This window comes from Rhinolophus sinicus, chromosome 4 (assembly GCF_057876585.1).
Source record: "Rhinolophus sinicus isolate RSI-liver-muscle chromosome 4, RSI-T2T, whole genome shotgun sequence".
NCBI classification, from domain to species: Eukaryota; Metazoa; Chordata; class Mammalia; order Chiroptera; family Rhinolophidae; genus Rhinolophus; species Rhinolophus sinicus.
The window spans coordinates 63,737,372-63,762,780 of NC_142504.1; the positions used below are offsets into that span (position 1 = coordinate 63,737,372).

At 37.7% G+C, this 25,409-nt stretch overlaps 1 protein-coding gene and 1 pseudogene across 9 annotated transcripts in view; one reads left to right on the forward strand and one right to left on the reverse strand.

Moving 5' to 3' along the window:
* CEP192 (centrosomal protein 192) overlaps window positions 1-25,409 on the reverse strand; it is a 160,141-nt gene that overhangs the window by 64,425 nt on the left and 70,307 nt on the right. For all 9 annotated transcript variants that reach the window (XM_074340409.2, XM_074340412.2, XM_088797891.1 and 6 more), the window contains 2 exons: window positions 20,537-21,359; window positions 20,318-20,444 (listed from right to left, as the gene is read on the reverse strand). In XM_074340409.2, the coding sequence (XP_074196510.2) occupies window positions 20,318-20,444; window positions 20,537-21,359 (950 nt within the window). The remainder of the gene's footprint in view (window positions 1-20,317; window positions 20,445-20,536; window positions 21,360-25,409) is intronic.
* On the forward strand, window positions 362-18,520 carry LOC148758395 (small ribosomal subunit protein eS8 pseudogene; annotated as a pseudogene).

The following is a 25,409-nucleotide window of genomic DNA, read 5'->3' on the forward strand; positions in this document are numbered from 1 at the left end:
TTTGGAGCAAAAATTAATATAAGACCTGGTCTTATTTTACTATAAGACCGGGTCTTCAATATAATATAATATAACATAATGCTGGGTGATATATAATGCGCAATGCAATGCAATACAATGCATTGCGGGTCTTATATTAATTTTTGCTCCAAAAGATGCATTAGAGCTGATTGTCCAGCTAGGTCTTATTTTTGGGGAAACACGGTACTGTAAAAGAAAAATGTGGTATTTTCATCAATAAATTCCACACACAGTCACATAACAACGTTAGCTATTTGTTCAATAAAAATTTACTGAATACCTGATATAGAGCAATGAGAAGAGCATTAAAAAATTTCTACACTGGTGCTTGGTCATAGAAATGGCGGCAGCGAGGTGGGCTTCTTGAGTTCTCCCCTGGAAGTTACCACAAACTGAACAGCTATAACCCATCAAAGGATTCTCTGATCATCACACAGAACAGCTAAGAGACTCATGGGAGGATTACTTGAAGGTGGGCAAACCTGAAGGTGGGCAAACCAGGCAAGCAGGGGAAAAGGAAAGGGAGCGGTGTGGAGACCTGCCCACATCTGCAGCTGCGGAGACTTGGGGCCCCAGGACGCAGACAGGAGATCACAGCAGCCAGGCAGTGGGTTCCCTCCCTGCACCCCACAGTCCTGCCGAGAGATCAGCATAGAGGACAGCGGTGTCCAGTGTTCGAGGCAGAAACCTCAGCTGAGAACTGCAGCTGGGCTCTCTCCATCAGACAGAAAGCAATCTCCATACCTGGGCCCCTCCCTGCACTCTCCCACAGCAATCCTAACCCACCCTCCCAGAGTCTTAACCTGGTCCTTGAACAGAAAAGTAGTGTCAGATTACAGAGGAGCTGCAGCCCTCAAGAACTGGAAAAAAAGTGGTTTGCAGCTGTGACCTAGGGAAGAGGCTAGGAAGAGTGTGACACTCCTGGGCTGGCCAGGCACTTGCCTACTAAGTCCCCACCCTAAAACCCAGGCGACCTGCTCACAGGGAAGAAGCTCACCTCCTGGTGGCTGCCTGTGGTCCTCTCAGTGCCTGTTTGTGCAGGCGAGAGCAGAAATTGCACTGACGTTGTAAAAACTACCCACCACATCCCATAGCCCTACCCATCCAGAACTGCATTATCAGGGTCACTCTGGGTTCCAGGTGGCTGGCTCTGCCTCCACAAGACGCAGAGGAGTTTTTGTACAGCAGAGGACAACCTGGAGATAGCTTGGTGGGCTTAAGCCAAGACTGGCACTGTTTTTCTGTTTTTTTATTTTATTATTATCATCATATATTCCCCCCTCTCTCTCTTCTTTTTTTTCCTTTCCTTGCTCTAGTTTTCCTTCTTCTTTCCATTTTCCTATATTGATTTTTTCTTTTTCGGTGTTGCTATTTTTGATATTTTTGTGTGTTGAGTGTTGGTTGTTTTCACATGTGAGTATATTTGTTTTTTTCTTGTTGTTCTCGTTGTTGTTGTGTTTGTTGATTTGTTTTGTTCTGATATCTCCCTGCACGAGGGCCCAGCCCAAGAGGTACAAGAATCAACATACTCAAAGGCCAACAACAGACCAAACCAGAGCATTACCGGGTTTGACCTACAAGTTGAAACACCCAAAGGGAATTCTCTACAGGCACAAGAGCCCGTAGGAGCCAAGCCTCATCTGAGGGGTCAACCCTTATACAGCAGCTCATCCACTGTGGGCATAGCCATTTCTCACAGCTAGTCAACCTTGGAGTCAGTTGCTCCCACTGACAAGCCAAACGTAATTAAAGCTCAACTTCAACAGGAGAATACACACAACACAAGAAACACCTATGGAACACACACACAGAAGAATAGGGAGACTGTGCAATTCAAGTATAAAGGACACATACTACATAAGTCCACAATGCAAAGACTGAAAGACCTAGGGGATCTACCTAATACACTGAAGCAAACACAGAGGGGCAGCCAGAATAAAGAAACAAAGAAAGAGGTCTGAAATAAAAGAACAGAAGAAACCTCCAGAATTAGAACTAAATGAAATAGAGGTAACTAACTTATCAGACAGTTTAGAACACTTATGATAACAATGTTTATGGAACTTAGTGAGAACATGAATAAGGAAAGAAAAATCATAAAAAACAACCAGTACAAATTAAAGAATACAATAACTGAAAAAAAGAACACACTCAAAGGAATTACTAGCAGGTTACATGAAGCAGAGGATCGAATCGGCGACTTAAAAGACAAGATAGCCTAGATCACCCAAGCAGAACAACAAGAAGAAAAAAGAATGAAAATAGTTTAAGAGACCTATGGGATAACATCAAGTGCAACAACATGCACATCATAGAAATACTAGAAGGAGAAGAGAGAGAGCACGGGATCAAGAACATATGTGAAGTAAGTGATAATGACTGAGAACTTCCCTAACCTGGTGAAAAAAATCAACATACAAACCTAGGAAGTACAGAGACTTCCAACCAAGATGAACCCAAACAGGCCCACACCAAGACATATTATAGTTCGAGTGGTAAAGGTTAAAGACAAGGAAAAAATCATAAAGGAGCAAGAGACAGACAGCAAGTTACTTACAGGGATGCTCCCATAAGACTAACAGCTGATTTTTCTACAGGAAATTTTCTACAGGCCAGAAAGGAGTGGCAGGAGGTATTCAAAGTGATGAAAAACAAAGGCCTAAAACCTAGACTGCTTTATCCAGCAAGGCTATCCTTTAACAGTGAAACAGAGATGAAGAGCTTCCCAGAAAAGAATAAGCTAAAGGAATTCATTACCACTAAGCCAGCATTGCAGGAAATGTTAAACGGGCTTCTTCAAACAGATGAAAGATAAAAACAATCTAACTAATGAAGACCAGAAATATAAATAACAAAATAGCAATAACTATGTACCTAACAATAATCACTTTAAACGTAAATGTAAAAAATGTTCCAATCAAGAGACATAGGGTGGCTGAGTGGATAAGAAAGCAAGACCCGGGCCGGCCCAGTGGCTCAGGCGGTTAGAGCTCCATGCTTCTAACTCCGAAGGCTGCAGGTTCGATTCCCACATGGGCCAGTGGGCTCTCAACCACAAGGTTGCCGGTTCAACTCCTCGAGTCCCGCAAGGGATGGTGGGCTCCGCCCCCTGCAACTAAGATTGAACACGACACCTTGAGCTGAGCTGCCTCCCAGATGGCTCAGTTGGTTGGAGCACGGGATCTCAACCACAAGGTTGCCAGTTCAATTCCTTGAGTCCCACAAGGGATGGTGGGCAGCGCCCTCTGCAACGAAAATTGAACACGGCACCTTGAGCAGAGCTACCGCTGAGCTCCCAGATAGCTCAGTTGGTTGGAGCGCATCCTCTCAACCACAAGGTTGCCGGTTCGACATCCGCAAGGGATGGTGGGCTGTGCCCCCTGCAACTAGCAACGGCAACTGGACCTGGAGCTGAGCTGTGCCCTCCACAACTAAGACTGAAAGGACAACAACTTGACTTGGAAAAAAAACCAAGGCTAACTCAAGAAGAAATGGAAACTCTGAATAGACTGATTACTAACAGGGAAATTGAATCAGTAATCCACAAGCTCCCAACAAACAAAAGCCCTGGGCCAGATGGCTTTATAGGTGAATTTTACAAAACATTCAAAAAAGAATTATCACCTATTCTCCTCACACTATTCCAAAAAATCCAGAAGGAGGGAAGGCTCCCAAACTCTTTTTATGAGGTCACTATCACCCTGATCCCAAAATCAGACAAAGACATTACAAAAAAAGAAAACTACAGGCCGATATCCCTAATGAACATAGATGTAAGAATCCTCAACAAAATATTAGCAAACAGAATTCAGCATACATTAAGAAGATCATATACTATGATCAAAGGTGATTCATTCCTGGTATGCAAGGTTGGTTCAATATTCACAAATTAATTAATGGGATACACCACATTAAGAAAAAGAAATATAAAAATCATATAATCACATCAATAGATGTAGAAAAAGCATTTGATAAAATCCAACAGCCATTCATGATAAAAAAATCTTTAAAAAGCTGGAATAGAGGGATGATATTGCAACACAATAAAGGCCATATATGATAAACCCACAACTAACATCATACTCAATGGGGAAAAGCTGAAACGGTTCCCCCTTAAGATCAGGAATAAGACAAGGTTGCCCACTGTCTCCACTTTTATTCAGCATAGTGCTGGAAGTTCTAGCCACAGCAATCAGACAAGAAAAAGAAATTAAAGGTATCCAAATTGTAGGGAGGAAGTAAAACTGTCATTACATGCAGATGATATGATACTACATGTAGACAACCCCAAAGACTCCACCAAAAAACTGTTAGAACTGATAAATGAATTTAGTAAAGTAACAGGATACAAAATTAATATTCAGATATCAGTTGCAATTTGTATATACCAATAACAAACTGTCATAAGGAGAAATTAAGAAACATTCCCATTTACAATTGCTTCAAAAACCATAAACTACTTAGGAACAAATTTAACCAGAGAAGTAAAAGACCTGTACTCAGAAAATTATAAGACACTGAGAAGAGAAACTAAAGAAGATACATGGAAACACATACCATGCTCATGGACAGGAAGAATTTATATAGTTAAAATGCCCATACTGCCTCAGGCTATATATAAATTCAACACAATAACTGTCAAACAACCAAGGAGATTTTTCACAGAAATAGAACATATAATCCTAAAATTGATACTTCCGGAAAAATGGCGGAGTGAGGTGAGCCTCTGTAAAACTCCCCTGGAATTCACAAAGAATCGAACAACAAAACCTCCACAAAGGACTCCCTGGACAGCAGACAGGCAACATGAAGAGGCCCACTATCGACTGAAATCACTTACAGGTGGGAGATTCGCGCGAGTGGAGGGAGGAGGAAAGGGAGAAGTGCGCGGAGACGGAGCCGCGCGGGCGCAGGATGCAGACCTAGCTCAGTGCGCCGAGCTCGCTGCTTCCCGGAACTACCGCAGCTGCGTGAGATCGGACTGCTAGGGCTCCGCCAGGGCTCCACAGGGCTGAGGGGACAGCATATAACACGGCTGAACCCAACGCTCACGGCAGAGACCTCGGAGAAAAGACTGAGGGAAAAAGGCTGAAAACGGTGATTTAAGCCCGCACTGCCGAGCAGAGAACGGAGCCTTAGGCACTGAGACTAGCCGCCCCCTCCCTCCCCTCCCAGAGCTCGCCCCGCCCCCACCTGCCCGGTGCTAGAAGCGAAACAGTAGCAGTGTCAGATCAAAACAACAGAAAATTTGCTGTTTTGAGAACCGTGGACCGCAAACACAAATTCACAGCCCAACTAGTGCCAGCAAAGGGGAGAGAGCTATGGAAGCAGGACCGGCTGTGGTGGTGGTCACCACCATTGCTCTGGGCCACCTCTCACAACTCACCCCGCCCCTGACCCCACCTATCTGGGCGGATCCCTGCAGGAGTAAACAGAACTGCTGAAATATACGGGCTCTGAATCAGGAGCTGGAAGAGCTTTGGAACATCAAAAGCTCTCCGCATACCCACCGGGACACTGCGCCCTGTGACCTAGACGAACTATTAACAGAGGAGAAGCCCGTCTCCCAGGGAATCCCCCCAATGCGTGAGAAGTTAGAATAGTGCAGAGAAAACATAGCACTACTGTGTGGGAGAAGAAAAATAAGTTGCAGTTGGAGAAATAATACAACATTCAACCAACAAGTACTGGCAAACAAAAGAAAGACCGCTTTCTATCAACCTGTTGCAGAAGTCACTCCTGTAGATGTCTAGGAAGAGAAATAGTAAACCAGTAATCGCCATGAATAACCAAGGCAACAAGATAGCTCAGAAAGAAAGTGAAAAATCTCCAGAGAAGGCACTTAAAGATACAGAAATATGTGACTTAAATGACAGAGAATTCAAGATTGCAGTTCTGAAAAAACTCAACGAGATACAAGAAAACACAGATAGGCAGTTAAAGGAACTCAGAAACTCAATCAAAGAACAGCATGAGCATTTTACGAAAGAGATTGAAATCTTAAAAAAGAACCAAATAGAATTTCTGGAGATTAAGAACTCAATAGAAGAAATTAAGAATGAAATAACCAGCTTAGGTAGTAGAGTTGACCAGATGGAGCAAAGAATCAGTGACATCGAAGATAGAAACCTGGAAATGACACAAATAGAAGAAGAAAGAGACTTGAGACTTAAAAGAAATGAAAGAACTCTACAAGAACTTTCTGACTCCATCAGAAAGAGCAATATAAGAACAATGGGCATACCAGAAGGAGAAGAAAGAGAGAAGGGAACAGAGAATATATTCAAACAAATTGTCGATGAGAACTTCCCAAATTTGTGGACAGAACTGGACCCTCGAATCCAAGAAGCAAATAGAACACCTAGTTACCTCAATCCCAACAGACCTTCTCCAAGGCACATTGTATTGAAGCTGTCTAAAATCAACGACAAAGAAAGAATCCTCAAGGCAGCCAGGGAAAAGAAGACGGTAACTTACAAAGGAAAGCCCATTAGATTATCATCAGATTTTCCAGCAGAAACTCTACAAGCCAGGAGGGAGTGGAACCAAATATTCAAACTATTGAAAGAGAGAAACCATGAGCCAAGAATAATATATCCAGCAAAGATATCCTTTAGATATGAAGGAGGAAAAAAGACCTTTCCAGACATACAGAACCTGAGGGAATTTTCTAATATACGACCTGCACTACAAGAAATACTAAAGGAGGCTATTCGACCACCATCAACAGGGACAATTTGTGGCAACCACAACTCAAAAAGGGGGAGAGTAAAGGCCTGAACCGGAATATGGGAATGGAGAAAGTAAGCGTGCTGAAGAAAATGGAATACTCTAAATATCAAACTTTCTTTTACATAAACTTAAGGGTAACCACTCAAAATAAATCCAGAATTGAAATATATACTGAAATAAAAGAAGAAACAGAGGGAAACATCATAGAATACCACCACACAGAAATAATAGACAACAACAAAAAGGCAAAGAAACAATGGAGACACAGCCTTACCAGAAAACTAAAGATAGAATGACAGGATATCCTCACATATCAATAATCACCCTAAATGTAAATGGATTGAACTCACCAATAAAAAGGCACAGAGTAGCAGATTGGATCAAAAAACTAAAGCCAACCATATGCTGTCTCCAAGAGACACATCTCAGCTACAAGGACAAGCATAGACTCAAAGTGAAAGGGTGGAAATTGACACTCCAAGCAAATGGTACCCAGAGAAAATCAGGTGTAGCCATAATGATATCAGATGAAACAGACTTCAAGGTGAAAAAGATAACAAGAGACAAAGATGGACATTTCATAATGGTGAAGGGGACTGTACAACAAGAAGACATAACAGTCATCAATATTTATGCCCCCAATCAGGGAGCACCGAAATACACCAAGCAACTACTAACAGAACTAAAGGGAGAAATTGACCAAAACACAATTATACTAGGGGACTTAAATACATCATTGACAGCTATGGATAGATCATCCAAACAGAAAATAAATAACGAAATAGTAGCCCTAAATGACACATTAGATGAAATGGACATAATTGACATTGATAGAGCACTTCATCCTAAAACATCAGACTATACATTCTTTTCTAGTGTACATGGAACATTCTCAAGGATAGACCATATATTGGGACATAAAATCAGTCTCAACAAATTTAAGAAGATTGAAATCATACCATGCATATTCTCTGATCACAAGGCTTTGAAATTGGATATCAACTGTAAAAAGAAAGCAGGAAAAAACACAAATACATGGAGATTAAATAACATACTTTTAAAGAAGGACTGGGTCAAAGAAGAAATTAGAGGAGAGATCAAAAGATACATAGAAACAAATGACAATGAAAATACATCCTACCAAAATTTTTGGGATGCAGCAAAAGCAGTTTTAAGAGGGAAATTTATCTCATTACAGGCCTATCTCAAGAAACAAGAAAAATCCCAAATAAATAACCTCATGTTACACCTTAAAGAATTAGAAAAAGAAGAACAAGTAAAACCCAAGGTCAGCAGAAGAAAGGAAATAAGAAAAATTAGAGCAGAACTAAATGAAATAGAGAACAAAAAGACAATAGAAAAAATTAATATGACAAAGAGCTGGTTCTTTGAAAAGATTAACAAAATTGACAAACCCTTGGCTAGACTTACTAAGATAAAAAGAGAGAAGACACTGAATAACAAAATCAGAAACGTAAAAGGGGAAGTTATCACGGACACCACAGGAATACAAAGGATCATCCAAGAATACTATGAAGGACTATATGCCACCAAATTCAACAACCTAGAAGAAATGCACAAGTTCTTAGAAACATATAGCCTACCAAGGCTGAACCATGAAGAACTGGAAAATCTAAACAGACCGATCACCAGTAACGAAATTGAATCAGTCATCCAAAACCTTCCCAAAAGCAAAAGTCCAGGACCAGATGGCTTCACTAGTGAATTCTACCAAACCTTCAAAGAGGATCTAATACCAATTCTGCACAAACTCTTCCAAAAAATTGAAGAAGAGACAGTACTCCCTAACTCATTTTATGAGGCCAACATTACCCTGATACCAAAACCTGGTAAGGACAGCACAAAAAAAGAAAACTACAGACCAATATCTCTAATGAATACCGATGCAAAAATCCTAAATAAAATTCTAGCAAATCGAATACAACAATGCATTAAAAAGATTATTCATCACGACCAAGTGGGGTTCATCCCCGGGGCACAAGGATGGTTCAACATACGCAAATCCATCAATGTGATAGATACATCACATAAACAAAATAAAGGACAAAAATCATATGATTATATCAATTGATGCAGAAAAAGCATTTGACAAGATACAACATCCATTTATGATTAAAACACTTAATAAAATGGGTATAGAAGGAAAATACCTTAACATAATAAAGGCCATATATGACAAGCCCTCTGCTAATCTCATAATTAATGGAGAAAAACTGAAGCCCTTTGCTCTACGTTCAGGAACACGACAGGGATGTCCCCTATCACCTCTGCTTTTCAACATAGTGTTGGAAGTCCTTGCCAGAGCAATCAGTCAAGAGAAAGAAAGAAATGGCATCCAAATTGGGAATGAAGAAGTTAAATTATCACTCTTTGCAGATGACATGATGCTATATATAGAAAACCCTAAAGACTCCACCAAAAAGCTATTAGAAACAATCAACGAATACAGTAAAGTTGCCGGCTACAAAATCAATGCACAAAAGTCCATTGCCTTCCTATATACTAACAATGAAATCTCAGAAAAAGAAATACAAAAACAAGTCCTTTTGCAATTGCAGCAAAAAGAATAAAATACCTAGGAATAAACTTAACCAAGGATGCGAAAGACCTATATGCTGAAAACTATAAGACATTTTTGAAAGAAATTGAAGAAGACACAAAGAAATGGAAAGACATTCCCTGCTCATGGATTGGAAGAATCAACATAGTTAAAATGGCCATATTACCCAAAGCAATATACAGATTCAATGCAATCCCCATCAAAATCCCAATGGCATATTTTAAAGAAATAGAACAAAAAATCATCAGATTTGTTTGGAACCACAAAAGACCCCGAATAGCCAAAGCAATCTTAAGGAAAAAGAACAATAATGGAGGTATCACACTTCCTAACTTTGGCTTGTAGTACAGGGCTACAATAATCAAAACAGCATGGTATTGGCAGAAAAAACAGACACATAGACCAATGGAATAGAATTGAGAACCCAGAAATAAAACCACATAAATATGGACAGATAATTTTTGACAGAGAAGCTAAAAACATACAATGGAGCAAAGACAGCCTCTTAAATAAATGTTGCTGGGAGAATTGGATAGCCACGTGCAAAAGAATGAAACTGGACTGCTATCTGTCACCATGTACCAAAGTTAATTCAAAATGGATCAAAGACTTAAGCATAAGACCTGACACTATAAACTGCATAGAAGAAAACATAGGTACTAAACTTATGGACCTTGGGTTCAAAGAGCATTTTATGAATTTGACTCCAAAGGCAATGGAAGTAAAAGCTAAAATAAACGAATGGGACTATATGAAACTTAAAAGCTTCTGCACAGCAAAAGAAACCATTGACAAAATAAAGAGGCCACCAACTGATTGGGAGAAGATTTTTGCAAACATTGCCTCCGATAAGGGGCTAGTATCCAGAATATACAAGGAACTCATGCAACTCAACAACAAAAAAACAAACAACCCAATTGAAAAATGGGCAGAGGACTTGAAGAGACATTTCTCCAAAGAGGACAGACAAATGGCAAACAGACATATGAAAAAATGCTCAACATCACTAATCATCAGAGAAATGCAAATCAAAACCACAATGAGATATCACCTCACCCCAGTCAGAATGGTTATCATCAACAAGACAAATAGTAACAATTGTTGGAGAGGCTGTGGAGAAAAAGGAACCCTCATACACTGTTGGTGGGAATGCAGACTGGTGCAGCTGTTATGGAAGGCCGTGTGGAGGTTCCTCAAAGAATTACGAATAGAATTGCCATATGACCCAGCAATCCCTCTCCTGGGTATCTACCCACAGAATCTGAAAACATTTATACCTAAAGACACGTGTGCTCCAATGTTCATTGCAGCTTTGTTTACGGTGGCCAAGACATGGAAACAACCAAAATGTCCTTCGATAGATGAATGGATAAAGAAGTTGTGGTATATATACACAATGGAATACTATTCGGCAGTAAGAAAAGATGATATAGGAACATTTGTGACAACATGGATGGATCTTGAGAGAGTAATGCTGAGCGAAACAAGTCAGACAGAAAAAGCGGAGAACCATGTGATTTCACTGATATGTGGTATATAAACCAAAACCAACAAAAGAACAAGACAAACAAATGAGAAACAGAAACTCATAGACACAGACAATAGTTTAGTGGTTGCCAGAGGGTAAGGGGGGCGGGGGGTGGGGGGTGGGAGATGAGGGTAAGGGGGATCGAATATATGGTGATGGAAGGAGAACTGACTCTGGGTGATGAACACACAATGGGATTTATAGATGATGTAATACAGAATTGTACACCTGAAATCTATGTAATTTTACAAACAATTGTCACCCCAATAAATTTAATAAAATAAAATTAAAAAATAATAATAATAATCCTAAAATTTATATGGAACCATAAAAGACACCGAATAGCCACAAAGCCACAAAAATAAGAACAAAGTGACATCAAATCATACTACAAGTCTATAGTAATCAAAACAGCATGATACTGGCATAAAAACAGACCCAGTGATCAATAGAACAAAACAGAGAGCCCAGAAATAAATCCATGCCTACATCATCATTTAATCTACGACAATGGAAGCAAGAATTTACACTGGGGTAAATTCTTTTCAATAAATGGTGCTGGAAAACCTGGAGAGAGACATACAAAAAAATGAAGGTGGACCACCTCCTTACACCATATGCAAGAATAAATTCAAAATGGATTAGAGACTTAAATGTAAGATCTGAATCCATAAAACTCCTAGAAGAAAATATAGGAAGTGAATTTGCAGACATTACCCTTAGTAATATTTTTACTAATATTTCCCCTCAGGCAAGGGAAGAGAAAAAATAAACATATGGGATTACATCAAACTAAATACTGTTTTCACAGCAAAGGAAACCATCAATAAAACAAAAAGGCATCGTACTGAATGGGAGAAGATACCATGTTTCCCCGAAAATAAGACGGGATGTTATATTAATTTTTGCTCCAAAAGACGCATTAGGGCGTATTTTCAGGGGATGACTTATTTTTCATGTACAACAATCTACATTTAGTCAAATACAGTCATGTCATCTTCTTCTGGAGCATCATCATAACATACTAAATGTGTCCGTCTGGCTGATGAACTTAACTGAGGCTTATTTTCCGGGAAACATGGTATTTGTCAAGGATACATCTGATAAGGAGTGAATATCCAAAATTTATAAAAAATTCATTCAACTCAACCCAGAAAAAACAAACAACCTAATTAAAAGATGAGCAGAGGACATGAAGAGGTATATTTCTAAAGAGGACATACAGATGGCAGACATATGAAAAAATGTTCAGCCTCACTAATTATTAGAGAAGTGCAAATAAAAACCACAATGAGACACACTCCAGTCAGAATGGATATCATCAATAAATCAACAAATAACAAGTGCTGGCGAGGTTGTGGAGAAAATGGATCGATCCCTCGTGCACTACTGGTTGGATTGCAGATTGGTGCAGCCACTATGAAAATCAGTATGGAGGTATCTCAAAAAACTGGAAATGGAACCACCTTATGACCCTGCAGTGCCACTCTTAGGTATCTATCCAGAGAAATCCAAAACACTAATTCGAAAAGACTTAGGCACCCCTATGTTTACTGCTGTACTTTCACAATAGACAGGACATGGAAACAACTGAAATGTCCATCGGTAGATGACTGGATTAAGAAACTGTGGTACATTTATACAATAGAGTATTACTCGGCCATAAAGAAGAATGAAATCTTACCATTTGCAACGATATGGATGGACCTAGAAAACATTATGCTAAGTGAAATAAGTCAGACGGAGAAAGACAAATAACATACAATCTCACTTATATGTGGAATCTAAAGACTAGAATAAATAAGCAAACTAATCAAAAATAGTCTCAGAGATATAGAGGAAAAACTGAGGCTTGCTAGATGGGAGAAGGGTGGAGATGAAGAAGGTGAGGAGATTAAAAAGCTCAAATTGGTAACCACAAATTGATAACCACGGGGATATGAAAGACAGTTTGGGGAATATAATCAATAATGTAAAGATTTTGTAGGGTATCCGATGGACACTTGTCTTATTAGGGAGACCACTTCATGGACAGCGTAGATGCCTGACCACTGCAGTGTACACCTGAAGCTGAAGCTGAATAATAATGAGTGTCAACTATAATTTAATATATAAATAGTCATAGGATGTGGAGTACAGCATAAGGAATAGTCAGTGGAACTGTAACAGGTATATATGATGTCAGGGGGGTAGTAGATTGGTTGAGGAGGGTTATCGCTTTGTGAGGGGTGTAAATGTCTAACCATTACATTGTTTTGTACACCTGAAATAATAAAAATTTTATGCCCTCAAAGAGCAAAGATGAAAAAGAGAATCACATAGATAAGTGCAAAGAAATGGAAACAGCATACACTGCAGATAGAAATACCAACTGGTACAACTTTTGGCTTGGAAACTAAGCAATGCATATCAAAATTCCCTTGAATCAGATATTCTACAAATCTAATCTACGAAAAAGATTAATGCTGATCATATAAAGACTGTTGAAAGGGTATGTCGTCATAGAATACTACTGATAATAAAGGAATCTTAAATGTTATAGTAGGAGGAACTATACTATGGAAATTGTGGCACAAACACACATTAAAACACTATGCAGCCATTTTAAGTCATGCTGAATATTATCCTTTAACTCAGAAAGATGTTCATAATATATTAAGTAAAAAAAAAGTATTAAAAAGCAATAAACAGTAACAGCCCACATCTATTTAATACACACACCATATCTTGTTAGTCAATACCCATCATAAGGCCAGCCCAGCCCAATTCAAAGAGAGGGGAAACAGGCTGCAACTCCTGAGAAATGGGAAAGTCACACTAGAAAAAAAATTATTATCCCAGCAATCATCTTTGGAAACAGTTGCTGCACCTATTAAACACTCTGCCACTTAAGTTTCAATTCAACCCTTAATTTCACTGAATTTTATCTCATTTCTTTGCACAAAATTCAGATTTCTCAGCTGGACAGTGGACATAGAGAGAAAATCCTATTTTGAATTTTGGATTTTTAAAAAGCCCCAAATCAAGGCAGTATTGACAAAATACTAGTTAGTGAATTTCTTACCATTGGAGACAAAATATTAACCGAACTGCTTTAGGCCTATTTTAGCCAGTGTGTGACATGCACCTACACGGGTCCTTGTATGCACATGAACATACACACATGCACACATATTCACACAGATACCATATTGTGGTATGAAAAAACTTCTGGGTTACTGGAGTGATGTATTGTATTATTAGTCTGGCTCCTTTGGTTGAAAGGAACAAATGCATGTAAGTTACATTACCTCAATTAATGAGAAGTGAACTGTAAGAACACACAGAAAAAAAAGGAGAGGAATTTCAAGACATCAGACTTCAAGCAATCCAAAAAACAAGGTGTCAGCCACAAAGAGACTCAAGGAAGTTCGGGAATTAGAATCTCAAAATCAGCTCTATGAACCTGTCAGAAGCTAGCAGATCAGCTAGCAGGAATGCTCATGAGCAGCAAAGCTTATTAAAGTACACTCAACAAAAAAATGTTGCCAGTGACAAAAATTCTGACTAACATTTATTTCACCATAAATATGTATTAAAAAAAACAATAATGGCATATGAGCTGGCATAAACCAGAAAAAAAGTAGAATGAAAATACCAAACCTATTTTAACACAGTAAAAAAAGTATAAGGAGGATTTCAATAAAATAAATGAATACGAAATTAAAGTCCATGTTGATAGCAATGAAAAGCGTAGCTGCTGCCACACAAATCAGCGATAGAGGATAAACATTTAAATAGCTATCCCACAATACAGAGGAAATGTATATAGAAATAAGGATCAATAGTCATGGCTGAGCAGAGAAAGGAGTTATCAATTAATGGGCAATTGGTGCACTCAAGAGGAGGAAGGAATAAGTGGAAAATAGGCAATAATTAAAGGTAATAGAAAATGAAACTTCCCTCAGTTGAAGAAAGAACTGGGTATACAGAGGTTATCATGATCCAGGAAAATCAACTGAAAGAGACTGACACATTCATTTGAAGTTGATGAGGCAAAAAGGAGAGAAAGCAAATAGTAGGAACAAATAAAAACGGACCCAGAAATTAGGCTTAGAAAAAAATGCATGTTATGCAACAGAAGAACAGATAAACAAAATGTGGCACATTAATGCAATGGAGTACTACACAGCAATAAACATGATGAGCTACTGATACACCAAACAAGGTGAATCCCAGGAACACATTAAATGGAAGAAGTTAGACACACTAAAAATGTACTACAGTGAGGCACGACACAACAATGTTTTGGTCAAGGACACACTGCTTGCTTATACGATTACAATGGAGCTAAAAAATTACAATTACAATGGAGCTAAAAAATTCCTATCACCTAGTGACATAATAGTCATCCCAATATCGTAGCTCAACGCATTACTCATGTGTTTGTGGTGATGCTGGTGTAAACAAACCTACAGCACTGCCAGTTGTATAAAAGTATACTGAAAGCACATAATTGTATCCACACGCAATTTTGTACAATTATGTACAGTACCTAATACTTGATAATGATAATGAATTGTTACTGGTTTATGTATTTACTATACTATACTTTTTATTGTTATTTTAGAGTATCCTCTTTCTATTTACAAAAAAAAGTTTGCTGTAAAACAGTATGCTGTTACATGAGTATCAGCCTTATACCTCTCGTGTCTTTTAATTGCATCATTTTCTCTTGTGCTCGATTTAGTTTCATGTTGTTTTGTACGGTAACATGCTATACATGCTTGTAGCATAGGAGCTATAGGCTATACCGTCCAGGTTTATATAAGTGCACTCTATGATGTTCACACATGACAAAATCAACTAATGACACATTTTTTAGAATATATCCCTGTTGGTAAGTAGCACACGACTACATATGATTCCATTTATACAAAATGCAAAAATAGACAAACTAAACTACAGTAATACAAATCAGAAAGTGAGTGCCAGGGTGGGGTTGGGGGAGAGAGAAGGAGAATTGACTGGAAAAAGGCAAGGGATTGTTAATGGGGTAATGTAAATGTTCTGTATAGTTTAGGGGTGGTGTTTAAATAAGTGCACATAAGTGTCAAAAACTCATTGAATGAAACCTCTAAGATCTGTACATGTTATTGTATGCTAATTATACATCAATAAGTATTAATATAACAATGCATACTACGAAATACTAAAATTGCGTTAGACATGGGCCAAAACCTGACAGTAAGCTTTTGCTAGTAGGTTAAATCATGCCCTTGAAAGGATTCACAGATTAATCTACACGTATATGCCAGATACTAACCAAGATCTCAACTAGTATTTGCTTTGGTGACTATGGCAGCAAAAAAACGTTGTGTTATGCAACTCAGCAATGCAACATCACCTAATTTCATCTTCCCCAGCAATTTTAGTTCAGAGTACACTTACCCTCTTATAAATTGGCTTTTTATCACTAAGTTGTGTTGATTTGCCCCAGGCTGTGAGATAAGAGTGATCTCACATATGCATCACTACAGTTCCTAGGGGCAGTAGGGGGATGGAGGAGGACTAGTATTTTAACAAATAATTCAAAAAACTTTCCTTAAATAAAAGAATGCTTGAATCCATATGGTTAAAAGACATACTGTGTGACTGGGCAAAGTAACCATGAAGAGTCAACACAGATACAGCCTAAGAAAATTACTAGACTTGAAAGATAAAGCATCCTTGGCATGAGTTTACAAAAAGAGAATTAGGATATCCTCAGATTTCCCTCTTCTTTTCCATAGAGACAGAAAAGCAATCTCTATAAGAAATTTAAGGGAATAAAGTGTAAGCCAAAGATTTTAAATACAGCCATGCCATCCTTTAATTACAAAAACCACAGATTAACTTCTTAACATAGAAGAGCCTATGGCATATTGATCCCCCAGGCCGTCTCTGAGCAAACTTCTACAGGGCATACTTCAGTCAACCAAGAGGGGAAACACCTGATGCCAAGACTGAATGTATTTAACTGGAGAACAAAAACTAAACAAGTGTAGGATAGAGATAAATCAAAATGTAAATGAGAAATTACGCAACTAAAAAGAAAGTGGAAAAGGAAAAAGAACAGAGAATAAGTTCACTAACTGTATCACTGGAGATAGACGGAGTTATGGGTTATGTTCCCCAAAGAAGATATGTTGAAGTCCTAACCCCTGGTGCCTCAGAATGTGACCTTATTTGGAAATGTTTGGAAATTGGGTCATTATAGATGTAATTAAAGACGAGGTCATAACGGAGTAGGCTGGGCCCTTAAACCATGTGAATGTTGTCCTTATAAAAAGAGTGAATTATGGACACAGACAGAGATGAATGACAGCCATGTGAAATACAGAGGCTTTAATTAGATTGATGCATTTATAAGCCAATGAACGCCTAAGGCTACCAGAAACTGGAAGAGGCAACAAAGGATCTTTCCCTAAAGGCTTCAAAGGACAGGATTCTGCAATCCTTGCCTACAGATTACGAAACAACTAATTTCTGTAGTTTTAAGCCACTCCAGTTTGTGGTACTTTGTATGGCAGCCATGGGAAACTAATACAGTTGAGAATCAAAAAAGATCATTTAAAAGCTGGCAAAACTCATGTCTGAAGTAGAAGCTTATTTATTAACAGTACAAAGATAAACACTGAGATAATTTTATAGGCAAAATATTAGTGGGGAGAGGAAGAAAAAAAGTCAGTGGATGGCATCAATGATGACAAGTCAGAGTCAGATGATCTTCAAATCTGATTGGGCAAGATGACTTCTAATATGATTTAAAATATGAAATTAACTGCCAAATAAGAGGTGGTTGTGTACATAAAATCTTTTAAAATGAGGCATCTATGAGTCATTAAAACAGCAAAGAATTAAGCTCTCCATGGATATTTAGCTCTAGTTTACCCATACTATTACAGATGAACATGCAAAACTTCAACTGCAGCTTGGGAAACAGTTAATAGGTAACTTCGCAATCAAATATAATTTCAATTTGTTTCATAATTTAACATTTTTGATAATTTCACTGTTACGGTAAATTTTTCTGTTTATTAAAATCTCTCAATATAAAAACGTGAAAGAGCCATAGCTCTTTCTAATTGGCGCAGAGCCACAGGCATCTCTTAAAACAACTGGCACAAGTGCCACAAGACCAGGGGCAAGAGAAAGCCCTACCACAAGAGAAAATATGAGCTGAGACGCCCTGCTGCCAACACCAAGATTGGCCCCGGCCACATACACAGTCCATGTGCAGGGAGGCAAGAAGTACCATGCATTGAGGCTGGATATGGGGAACTTCTCCTGGGGATCGGAGTGTTGTACGCACAAACAGGGATTATTGATGTTGCCTACAATGCATCCAGCAATGAACTGGTCCACACCAAGACCCTAGTAAAGAAATGCATCATGCTCATCGACAGTACATGATATGGACGGTGGTATAAGTCCCACTGTGTGCTCCCCTGGGCCTAAAGAAGAGCAAACTGACTCCTGAGGAGGAAGAGATTTTAAACAAAAGGACATCAAAGAAAATTCAGAAGAAGCATAATAAAAGGAAAAAGAATGCCAAAATCGGCAGTCTTCTAGAGGAGCTGTTCCAGCAGAGCAAGCTTCTTTCATGCATTACTTCAAGACTAGGCCAGTGTGGCTGAGGAGATTGGTTACGTGCTAGAGGGCAAAGAGCTGGAGTTCTATCTGAGGAAAACCAAGGCCCGGAAAGGCAAGTAGATCATCCTCCCTCCTAGCTTAGTGCGTATAATAAAGATGTTTTGTGTTCTGAAATAAATAATAAGCAAGCCATGAAGAAAAAAATTCATAAATTTAACAAAATGAACTTTCTATATGTCAAAAAATACAAGTAAAAAAAAAAAAACCTTCTAAAATCTAGGAACTATAAGTCACATCACAAATAAAGGGTTATTTATTCTCCCTAATACCTCAAGGGCTCCTAGAAATGGAGACAAAAAGACTAACAGTCCATCAGAAAAAACAGGCAACAAACATGAATAGTTATGATAGAAAAGAAAATACAAACATAAAGAAAAAGATGCCCATCACCACTCACAAAAAATATGAATTAAAATTATATTGAAATACTATATTTTTATTTCTTTTTGTATACCTGAAACCTATGTAACTTTGCTAACCATTGTCACCCCAATAAACTTTAATTAAAAAAGAAAAAAGAAATACTATTTTTCACCTATCAGATTGTCAACAATCAAAAAATTTGATAAATATTCTGTTGGTTAGACTGTGGAAAACAGACCCTCTCCTACTGGTGTAAAATTAAATTAACACAACCTCTATGGAGGGATTCTATTAATTTAAATATGAACATAAATGCATATACTCTTTGACCCAACACTCTCATTTCCAGGAACGTATCCTATAGATATATTTTCACATGTTCAAAATGACTTTAATACAAATGAGCCTTTACTAAGTAACCTTGTATAGCAAAACTTAAGTGTGTAAAGGTCCGTACATTGAGCATAAAAAGGGATGACAAGAAGAGTATATATTCCTATTTGGTTACATATGCATAAAGAAACTCTAGAAGAATACCTAAGAAACTAATAACAGCAGTTCCCTGGTGAGGAGACTGAGGAACTAGGCAGATGAAAAACAGCATAATGGAGGGAAATATGCACATGCGCATGTGTTTCTATACATGAATACACATATACATACATTTGATAAATTTTTTATACTGTTTAAAAATTATCTGCATACACATATACCTATATATGTATTAACTTATGGCCTTTCTGAAAAATTATATTTTAAACAGTTCTTATAACTTGACGGTTAAGTTAGTTTACACCTACTCTGATAAGCTTGTTTCAAAACCTGTGAAATAGACTCCTAGTCTAACTCTTTCTTGAAAAAACATTTACCAACCTCACTAGTATTCAAAATGCAAATTAATACAGTAAGATAAAAAAATCCAAAATTACAAGTTATTTAAAACGCTGGCAAGAAAACAGTGAAATGGACACACTAAATGCAAGTCTTTAAGATCCTTATAATTTGCTAACACAAAAAGCCTTTAAATAGACTTACTCCCAATCTGGTAATTTCACTTCTAGATATCTATCCTATGGAAATCAGTCAAAACACAAGAAGAATTTTATGAGCAAAGTTGTTTGTCTCACGATCACTAAAATGGCAAAAATAGTATAGTATCCACAAGATGTATCTAAACCATGACAGATTCATTACGCAGTCTGTAACATTACTAATTTTCTTTTAAATACAGGAAATTATTGTAAGTGAAAAAAAATAGTATAAAAATTTGCACTGAAAATGGCTTAAATTAAAATCACAAAATATTTACAATGGTTACCTTTGAGAGATGAACTTATAATTTTCTACTGTATACTTTTTTGCAACCTTCCTATACTGAGCACATATTTTTAATATTTAAAAAAAAGGTAAGCACCTACCCTGAAGAACTTGTTCCAGAAGTTTCACTAGGAGAAGAATGACTGAGTGGAGAAGTGGAAGGTCTGAAGCTCTCCTGGAAATCTTCTGAACCATGTACACCATGCTCAGGAGAAGGATTTTTCAAATCTATCAGAAAGTTACATTTTCTAATGAGAACCAAAAAAAAAAACCACACTCTGCCTCATTTTGTGAATGTGATCAGTTACTCTGACACTTACCAACATTTTTAGGTGAAATTAAGAAATGTTTTCCAAAAGTCACATGCTTTTCACTGCTGCTTGTTTCACTACCATATTCATTTTGCCTCTGATTACTATTTTGCATTTCTTCACACCCTTTCGACAGCCAAAGGGATGCTATTCTGGGGCTCCTTACTAATGAATAACTATTAGATGTTGGAGTGCATACTGAGGTAGCTTTTTCACTGTTACCAATATGTGGAAATTTGTTGTCAATAGAGTATGTCTTCACATCAACTATCGCATGCTCACTCTTTCTTATATTTGTAAGAATTGAAGAATTTATGGTTCTTAATGATTCCTGGGTTTCACTGTCTCCATTTTTACCATAAAAAATAGCTGCCGTATTTTCTTCTGGTTCCCTTATACTTATACTAGTAGCACTTAAGTCCATTATATGGTTGTCTTGCGTAGTAGTCCATTCTTTCGGCAAAGGTAAATCCCAAATATCAGACACATCAGCTTTTGAGAAGTTTTCTAGTCCACCTTCATATCTACTATCTTCAGTTTTTTTAAGGTATTTCTCCATATCAAATGTACTGGATCCATTACTTTTTTCTAAATCATTAGATAAAAAATGAGACACAACGGAACAGTCCTTTTGTTCATCATCTTCCTGATCAGTTTTCTCTCTGGTTTTATTTGAAAGTGTCTTGATCATGGCAGCAAATTCAGAAGGCTCAGTACTCACTGATGCATTTGCAATTGCTGAAGCAATGGTGCTTATCCTAAGTACAGAATCACCACCATCAGGTAGCTTGCCTTTGCATCTTTGAGGTTTGCTGTTCATGAAGAAAGTGTCCTAGAAATGAGAAACTGTACATCAGATAAATTTACCTCAGGTCCATGGCAGGTACATGTTAGTTTAATTTCTATTTATGAGTGCTACATAAGATTTAACAGCAGCAAGAAATTAATGGTATAACAATCAAATACCCTAATGAAATAAGACAGCTGCTATCAACTTTAATTTTAGAGTGCTGGGTTATTTACATAATCAGATTATCAACTGCTTAAAAAAAAATCCTAAAGAGTTAAAAGAGATGGTAAAACTGAATCAAAGAATAACTTCAAACCAAAAAATTAAGAACGAGATTGAGAAGCCACTGAGCCACTGTGATTGCCAAGTATAGTTCCTGATAATTCCATTCAATTGTTAAAATTATTTATAAGCAAGATATAAATAGGAATCATGACTGAAAAAATGAAATGGAACCAAAGTAAAGAAACACAAACCTATTTAATATTCAAAAATGCAAGTTAAGCCTTCTGCCTCCAGTGAACTTTCTAAGGTGGTGGGGAATGTTCTACATCTTAGCTGTTGTGTTGTTTATATGGGTGCATGTATTCATCAAATTTCATCAAAATGTAAGCTTAACATCTGTGCATTTTACTGTGTATAAACCATACTTCATAAAATTAATTTAGCCGACTAAGTGATGCAAATCAACTCTTGTTGAGACCAGTTACAACTAGACAGCATATCCATAGACATCCCTTAGAAAGCTCTGGAGGACTAAAAAATGGAGTAAAACCCACGGGGTCAAAATTTAAGATAAGAAAAAATCCCAGAGAGGTGAGCCCATTAATGGGGATGCTTTTCCCTAAGAGATCTGCTGTTTCAAGAAGAGGTAGCTGATAAAACTTCAAAAAGAAGCTAAGCAAAATTGTTCTTGTAGGAGTTAGGGTACGTAAAATCTCAGAGTCCGCCAATGATGGCAGGGTGCCTCTGGTAAAAATCATGCTTTAGGATGAGACTACAAAGAGCTACACCGTAGGAGTAAGAGTAAACCAAAATTAGACTGGCCCTCATAAGGACTGAGGCCCAGCTCTAATAAGCTCAATCACAGAAATTGGATTAAAGTGATCTGAGATTGCCAGAGCTCTTTGCTTCCTTTCAGAAGCAAACATAAATCCTGTCTGGAAAATATCATCTCCCATGGCCTCAGATTATTTCAACAACTTTTCCTATAAAAGCCCACCCCTTAATCAATGAATGATACATGATGTTCCAAGATAACGTGGTCCAAAGCCAAGAGAAATAGACGTGTGGGGGATTCAGAAAATAGAATCATCAGAATCCCAAACACATCTAAATCTAAAATCTACAACACAAACATCTAAAACATAAAATATAAAACATAATTAAAGAAATAAAAGACAACAATGAAACTCTAGCAGAGGACTAGAAATTATACAGAAAGAACTAAATGCAAATTCCATAATTGAAAAATACAATAACAAATTAAGAACCCAATGGATAGGCTTAACAACAAATTGGACACAAATGAAATGAGAATCAGACTTGGAAGAGAAGTCTCAAAAAAACAATCCAGAATGAACCAAGAAAGAGAAAGTTAACAAATGAACAGAAAGAACATAACAGAAAAAAAGGACCTTCTGACAAAGTCCAAAACTTGTAACTGAACTCTCAGAACAGGAGAGGAAATGGAACACAAGTTGTATTTGAAAAGCTACTGGCTAAGAATTTTCTAAAATTTGTGAAAGTCAACAATGCAAGAGTTAAGAAAGCCTATGAACAAAAAGCAGGATAAAAGAAAGATGCCACGCACATCATAATTAAATGGACAAAAACCAAACAACGAAAAAAATTTTAAAGCACAGATAAGATACATTATCTTTAACGGGGTTAGTAAGATTGACAGCAAACTTTCACGTTGCCTTATAGCTGCCGAACCTTCTGTTCCCCCGCGCCTTTCCCATCACATCACAAGGAAGTGTCTTGGCAAACTGAGACCCATGGAACATCATCAGTAAAGCTTCCTTGAGAGGATGCCTCAGCAAACTGAGACCTGATGGAATTATACTGGTCATTCCCCCTTAATGGATGGTTTCAGAACAATGACTCCATCCGTGGGGTTATGCATGTGTGTGAAGGCACAGTACTTTCTGGAGCACAATGGGGACTTTCAGGAAAATAGCCAGCAGGCATGAAACTCTACAGACCTTGGAAAAAACAAGTTTTACTTCCTCATATGTTTACTAATAAAAGCTGTGCGTTAGCCCATTCGGGGCTCAGTCCTTGAGGCTTGAGTCCCTTGGGCCCGCTTGCACTTCACTCTTGGCTACTGTCTTTCTTAACCCTGCAATGCCCTTCTTGCTTCCCACAGTTCTTGTCGTGCAGGAAGCGACACTTTCACAATGAAATTATGTAAAATAATATATTCAAATTGCTAAAAGTTGTTTCTAACTTGAAAGTCTATACCAAACAAGTCTATATATCAAGAATGAAGGTGAGGGTCGGACGGGTGACTCAGCTGGTTAGAGCATGAGCTCTGGGCAGCGGGGATCCCGGTTTGATTCCCACATGGGCCAGCGAGCTACGCCCTCCGCAACTAGAATGAAGTCAATGAGCTGCCGCTGAGCTCCCGGGTAGCCAGATGGGTCAGTTGGTTGGAATGCGGGCTCTCAACCACAAGGTTGCCAGTTTGATTCCTCAACTCCCGCAAGGGATGATGGGCTATGCCCCCTGCAACTAACAACGGCAACTGTACCCGGAACTGAGCTGCGCCCTCCACAGCTAAGATTGAAAGGACAACAACTTGACTTGGAAAAGTCCTGGAAGTACACACTGTTCCCCAATAAAAGTCCTGTTCCCCTCCCCCCCAAAAAAAAGAATGAAGGTGAAATAAATATATTTTTAGAAACAAACACAGATAACTTAACTCATCAGCAGATCCTTACTAAAAGAAATTTTTAAGGATGTTCTTCAAGCAAAAGAAAATTAATCTCAGATGGAAGGTCAGAGATGCACAGTGGTTATATATAATAATAGTAATCACCATCATCATCACTACCATGTGTTATGGGCTTTAAACAGAACTGAAAATGTAAAACAATAGTAGCTTATAAGCTTATAATAGTAGCTTATAAGTGGAGTATAACTGAATGCTTTATGATCTTTGTAATCTCAAGAGGTAAAAAGATTACAAAAAAAAACCCCAAATTTTTATTACACATTAGTAAGCAAAGGAGACTTGAGTAATCACTAAAATAACAGAAAAATAATATATAATTACTAAATTAGTAAAGGGACAAGAATTGGAATATAAAATGATTAATCCAAAATATGCAAAAAAGAAAAAGAACACAGTCTAGATGAAACAAAGAGAAAGTAAGAGAGCAGATTCAAACCCTCGTATATTGGGAATTCCATTAATATAAGTGAAAAGAAAGATTGTGGGACTGGTTGAAAAATAAAATCCACTCTTTCACTCTTTGTTCTTATAAAATCCAACTCTTTCTTCTTATAAAAGACACATCTAAGATATAAAGATACAAAAAGGTTGAACATAACATGAAAAAAATACATGTAAACACTAACTAAAGAAAGCTGCTGTTAACTATGTTAACATCAGACCAGACTTCAAGCATAAGGCATAAGTAGAGACAAAGGGACTCAAGCACAATGATAAAAAGCTCAATTCACCAGAAAAAGAGAACAATTCTAATTTGTATGTACCTAAAAACATAGCCTTGAAATTTTGTTTCAATTTTATTGAGAAATAACTGACATATGTCACTGTTTAAGTTTAAGGTGTACAGCATAATGATTTGATTTACTTATATTGTGAAAGGATTACCACAATAGGTTGGGTTAACATCCATCATCTCATAGACACAATAAAAGGAAAAGAAAAAAATCTTTCTCCTTGTGACAAGAACTCTTTGGATCTACTCTCTTAACAACTTTCCTATACAGTCATTTGTTGCTTAATGAAAGGTCTACAATCTGAGAAATGCATCATTAGGTAATTTTGTCACGTGCAAACATTGGAGGGTACTTACACAAACCTAAGATGGTAAATAGCCTATTGCTCCTAGGCTACAA